Below are 6,000 nucleotides of genomic sequence, written 5' to 3'. Positions count from 1 at the left end.
GCAGCAGTCACGGTGCCAAGCCTGACAATATCCAAGAAGCATTTGGATAATGCCCTCAGATCCATGGTGTGAAGGTTGGGGATGTCCTGTGCGGGGACGTGGACTCGATGATCCTCGTGGGTCCCTTCCAGCTCAGGTCATTGTGTGATTTTGTTTGATTCTGTGCTCGCACTAGAGCGAGGCAAGAGCTGGGAGAAGGCGTTTAGGATCTATGATAAAGTGATAGGCACCGCGAACAGAAAAACGTGGGAGAATCTCCCTGCGCGCACGGGGCAAAGCATCCTTCGGGGCGACTCAGCACGCGGTGGAGGACCCGAGGAGGGCCACAGTGACCCACAGGAGGTCAAGTTCACAAGGAGAAAGACCAGCCCCGCAGCATCTCCCAGGAAAGACCGCAGCGACTCCCCTCCCGCGGCAACCGCCCCCCCCCGCCCCAGGCAGCCCGGCGCATCCCCGCCCGCAGCCGCCGGGCGGGACCATCTGTGCCCTCGGCCAAGGGGGGGACACGCGCTCCGCCACGGCTCCCCGCCCGGCCCGCCTCCCCCCCGCACCGCGCTCAGCGCCCCTCCTCCCGGCGTGGTCGCGCCCAGCGCAGGCATTAGCGCCCCCCGCGGTGCGAAGCGGGGGCGCCCGGGCATCCTCCGGCACGGCGGCGGCTCCATCTCTATCCCCATCCCGGCACCTCGGAGCGGCTTCTTCCAGCGCCAGCCCTGCGCGCTCCGCCGCTCCCCTCTGCGCCGCCCGGGCAGCGTCATGAAGCCGGCGGTGTTGGAAGTAATGAGGATGAACCGGGTGTGCAGGATGGTCTTGGTCACTTCCGTGGGTTCCTTCATCCTCGTCATCTTCTATTTCCAAAGTATGTTGCACCCAGGTAGGGCACCGGCACCGCCGCATCGGTAGCGCCACCGGCTCCGCAGGTGCCGGGAGCCCCGGGAGCCGCCGCTGCGGCAGCGCCCGGAGCCCCGTCCCGGCCAGCGCCCGGGGCAGCCGCGGGAAGGTCGCTTCGCCCCCCGGTCCTGCAGGAAACTTCCCGCAGGAGGCTGGAAAGTTGTTTTATTTTAACATTTTATCGTGTTCCGCTTTATATCGCGCGGCTCCGCGGAGGCGAACGGCTCCGGGAGCATCCCGGTCCCTCCGTGAATGCGGCGCGGATGCCGAGAGGAGCATCCCCGGCTCCTCACACGCCGCCGGCTCCGCTGCTTTTCGGGGACTCGACGACCGGGCGAGGGGTACCCGCCGCCGCCGGCGGGCAACTTCACTCTGGTTCGCCCGAGTTGGCCGGAGCGGCTGCCCGGACGCCCCGTCCCGTCCCTGCCCGCGGCGGGGGCGATGCCGCCTGGCTCTGCCCCGGTGGAGCCTCAGGAGCCCCTGGTGGGGCTGGGCATGAGTGTCCGCACCGATCCGAACGGCGAAGTGGTGTACGGGGGTGTAATAACCCCTGTCCGAACTCCTAACTATCTTATGAGACTTTTAATTTTTCAGTTCACAAGCGCAGTGGACGCTAGTGAATAAAGTACTGAGAATAGCGGGTGCTGGCTCCTCTGGAATTCCACCATAGGTTAACTACTGAGTCACGCAAAGGTGGGATTGGGCCACAGAAACTTTACACGGTGTCTGCTGCGCGCACAGATTCGTCCTGGGTTGCGGTGAGACTGCTTTGTGCAGTTTGGCTCCGAATTCTATCCGTCATGGCAAACAAAAAATGAATTGTGATCTGTCCGTCTGCCTCACATTTTCCCCTTCCAGCCTGAGAAACAAGGTGGAAATTACACCTGCGGTGTCTTTTTGGAGGGAACTGAAAGCTGAGCAGCTATAAGAGGTTGTTTAAAATATTTAAATACCTGGAGGTATTTAAAAGACGGGTAGACAAGGTGCTCAGGAACATGGTTTAGTGGCAGATAGGAATGGTTGGACTCGATGATCCAAGAGGTCTTTTCCAACCTGGTGATTCTATGATTCTATAAGAGGGAGTGATACCTCTTAGCAAACCAACAGCTGTAGCTGGCAGAGCGGCCACGCTTCTCCACAGGCGAGTCTTCTCTGCTGTACCTGCAAATCTCTTGTACCAGCTCTTGAGCATTGTGGCTACAGGCATAGCTGTAGCAAATAAGGGAATTGCAGCTTGGTAAAAAGAAAAAGGACATATTCAGTTTGACTATTCCCTTCCCTTCTTGTGGCTAGTAAACAACAGTTGTGGAAAAATGATCTTTCCTTAAAGTTTTTGGAGTCAATTGGTGGAGGCTTAGTGTGCTGATGGGATTAGGAATCAGTGGATCTGCTGTTCTGTGGTGAAGCCAAGTCTCGTTTGGTCTTTTTCTATCAGCTGTCTGCTCTTCCAAAGTTGGTATCATTGGCTTGATGAATGTGCTCTCGTATGGTGTCCATCTGTGTTAATACCTTCCGACTCCTTGGAAAAATTAGCATATTTTTTCTTTCCTGCTGTGTCTGCTCCGTGCTTGCTGGTTTCACAAGGAGTGCTAAGCCCTTAGCAGACCTGGAGAAGGCTGTATTTCGGGTCTTCAAGGCATCATGCAGAGTTGTTGGTTTTAAGACATCTTCACCAATTTAATAGAAGGATGGTATTTTTGTTGGTTACATTCCATAGGTTTGCATATAGTTTGCACACATATTCAGAAAATTTGTCCAAGACCTATTATTTCTCCTTGTTTCAGATGAATGATACAGTTGGAACACAAACTCAGCATGCAGTAGGTGAAAGATTAAATTAAATTTTTGAATCTAGAAAAATCTCCTTTCAGAAATTCTCAATGTGCTCTTACTGCTGAAGGTTATGGCTTTATGTTTCTGCTATTGTGGAACTATAAATAAGTTTAGATTTTAGTACAATTCAAAGTATTTACTATAAACTCTGAGGAGCGGATGCAATGCTGTGAAATTACTGGAAGGATAATCTGCACCCATTTTCCCTTTGACGCTTATTTAGGTTATTAGCGTGAGTGGAGTAGATCTGGAAATAAACGCGATCACAACCTGTCTGTCTTTATTGTACCTCTCTGATCATAACCAATTCTCCTTTTTTCATGGGCTGTTTCTATAGTGAAAGCAGCTAAAAATCTATTGAGCTCTAATCTAGACCCACATAGAGTGTGGTCCTTCGGTTTATGTATGGTTTGTGAAGCTTGAACAGCTGCTTTCACTAGGTATCTGTTATGTGATTGTATGTGTTACCATCTTGCTGGTGCAAGTGACAGATTAATATGGACTTCTTGAAGAGGCATGAGATGGGGAGGTATATCACATATATCACACTGGCATGTATGGTATACATCAGGTAGCAGATAATTTTGAGGCATTGCATCCTTATTTTGAGATATGTTAGTAACCCTTCTTGGTGTTATCTGATGTTACTGGACCCTAGGCAGAGTGCATGTCAGGTAGGATGGGATGAGATGTATTAACAGCTTTCAAAATCTTGGCTGATGCCCTTATTATTGTGAAGGATGTTCTAAATTTTAGCTGGTCTCTGCTGGGGTGTGTGTCTTTGAATGGCTACTGGAGGGAGCTGTCTCTCATACTGAGGCTTGCTGCCTGTCGCTGTTGGTAGCTTACTGTGTCCTGTAAGACAGACACTTTATAATCAGAATTAGTTGAAAAATTCCCATGCAGACCTTTTGGATGGCAAAATAAGGTGAAGTTCTTTGCCAGAAGTGTCTGCTCCTTATTCAAAATTTGGCAATTTCTTCATGCCCCCGAGCCCTCGTGGTGAGTTTCAGGAGGCTTGCATTGTGCCTACAGAGCTTTTCATACAATCTTAGGTGTGATACAGAGAGGGTGAGAGATGCTAGAAGGCCATCAAATGGTGACTCCACCCCTGACCTTGGGGACCAGAAACTCTGTCTCTTGGATGGGCATTTTCTGTAGGAGGTCTGAATGTGGATCTCTTGCTAGAGACGTTAGAAAAACAAATTTCTGGTGGCAGCTTTTTTTCTCTGGGATAAATAAAGAGGAAAACGACACAGTTAACAGACACCTTTCTTAAAAACAAACAAACAAAAACCCCTAACAACAAAAATACACCCAGAGGCTGAAGCCATAAAGGCAAGCTTAGCCTTATCTTTGTGAACGTGTTGTGTCCCTTGCATTGTATCTTCAATACCAGCATATTAGAAGGAGATGAGATGCATTTTACTCCTTCTTCTTTATAGCTCCGTACCTGGTAGTAAATGTGTTTTCCGGTTAATGCACCTTTGCATTGTCTGAATTTTGACAGAGATTTGCCTGTGTACTGGGGAAATTAGTTCCTTTACCAGTTCCTTTACCAGTTGCTGCTGGGGGAAGGTGAGCCGTGCTGTTCTCTGGTGCTCAGGAGCATGGTAAAGAAAACTTTGGTTATGATCCTGGCTTTTGTGGCTTGTCTGTGGGCTTGGGGGGGACTGTTTGCCCCTTAGGAAGGAAATGGCAGTGGGGACTATGGAGTGTTTTCCTTTTGCTTGTTTAGCCTTTTCCAAAAAGTAAAAAACATTCTACAGTATTTGCTATAGCTGGATGGAGATTTTTCCCCTGTCTCTTCACTCGGAATATTTCCACCTTTCGCTCCCCTGCCAGGTGCTATCTGGGTGACTGAGCGCAAGGTGACTCTTGCTCCATGACCCTGGATCTGATGTCTGTGTACAACGGGTCAGTTGTGGGGTTTTATATGACAGCCCATCATAGTTGTATCTGCTGCCTTTCCTGTGAAATCAGTTCGTTCACTAGTCCTTAGGCTGCCTACAGTGACACAGATGTGTTTGCTTTATTCTGTGGACATCCCATCTGCAGTGAGCAGGGGACTGTATATCAGTAACTGGAGGCAGGAGCTGCTCTGCTAGGCTGGAGTCAGACTGGCAATGTACTGGGATCCTGCTAGATGAGAAATTCCACATGAGCATAGAATAATTAATACTATCTTTTTCTTAGCAGAGACAAGTTTATGAAGCTAATTTATTCTAAATCTAGTATTACTGTCTTTGTACAACAGACCAGAGTGGTTTTGCACCGTTTTCATCTACAGTTTTAGACTTGTACTGTTCTCCTGTGGATGCTAACGAAGGTTAGATCCTCAAACTTGCCTCCTGTCTGTGATCATCTCAGTTGCATGTGCAGCACTCTGTGATTGATAGCTGCTTGTTCCTTATGGGAGGCTGATGTCTACCTCTGCTCAAATGTCAGAACAACTCGGATCACATGAAGATTTTTCCTTATGTCTAAAGACAAGCTCACCATTGGTTTTGATGGAAGATTCTGTTTGAAAATCAATGCAGCAGTCTCCCATCTTGCAATTGATCCTTGCTTTCTCCCTTGCTTATAAATTGGAATGAGATCTGCAAAGCAGTGGAGCATCCTTTGATGGACCCTGTATACTGGTTTTAAATTATTCTCTTTGGGATACAGAGAAATGGGGTTCGTTTGACAGCCACAAGAATCTAGCCCTCGTTTAATTGTGTGTAATGAAATCCAACCCCCATAAAGAGGCAGAAACCCTTCTGTGTGCCTGCGAGGGGGCCATGCTGTATCCTTTTGTCAGTGTCCTTATAAGCTTTTCATTGATTTCCGTGGGACTGCATCATCAGTGTGAGCAAGCTTACTCTGGTCTCTCTTCACAAAGGTACTGTTAGTTTAGAACAGCTTTGAGCTGAGAGTTAAACTGCTCTCTGGTACTTCTGAAAATCTTCCTGGTTAGTGAATATTCAGCTTTTTCTGTCTCAGTACATGAGTGTAGTTTTTTTTGCAACAACTACTTGCAGAAATCTCTGTTTATAAATGCATTAAAGCAAAAATTACCCAGCATTGTTAACAGTAATGTCTTACCAAATTTTAATTTATCAGAATATTTATTACGCCATGGTTACTGTTTCCACAATTTATGTTCGTATAAGCTTTCAAATTTCTTTTGTTGCTGTGAATCAATATTGGGGAAACTGTGCACTGACTCTCATAGCATTGACATTCTGTATTCACGTATTTAAAAGTGTTGTGGCTTGGCTGAAGTCTAAGTTTTTC

At 48.1% G+C, this 6,000-nt stretch overlaps 1 protein-coding gene across 2 annotated transcripts in view; it reads left to right on the top strand.

The window, feature by feature from the left end:
• The first annotated feature begins 596 nt into the window (after positions 1-596).
• CHST11 (carbohydrate sulfotransferase 11) overlaps positions 597-6,000 on the top strand; it is a 176,331-nt gene continuing 170,927 nt past the window's right edge. The window contains exon 1 of one of the 2 annotated variants that reach the window (XM_054088080.1): positions 597-856. In XM_054088080.1, the coding sequence (XP_053944055.1) occupies positions 754-856 (103 nt within the window). In that variant the 5' untranslated portion in view covers positions 597-753. Of the gene's footprint in view, positions 872-6,000 lie in introns of both variants that reach the window. The other variant, XM_054088071.1, reaches the window with a different exon arrangement.

This window comes from Cuculus canorus, chromosome 1, assembly GCF_017976375.1.
Source record: "Cuculus canorus isolate bCucCan1 chromosome 1, bCucCan1.pri, whole genome shotgun sequence".
In the NCBI taxonomy this organism is placed as follows: domain Eukaryota; kingdom Metazoa; phylum Chordata; class Aves; order Cuculiformes; family Cuculidae; genus Cuculus; species Cuculus canorus.
This window is presented reverse-complemented; position numbering and strand designations above follow the sequence as displayed.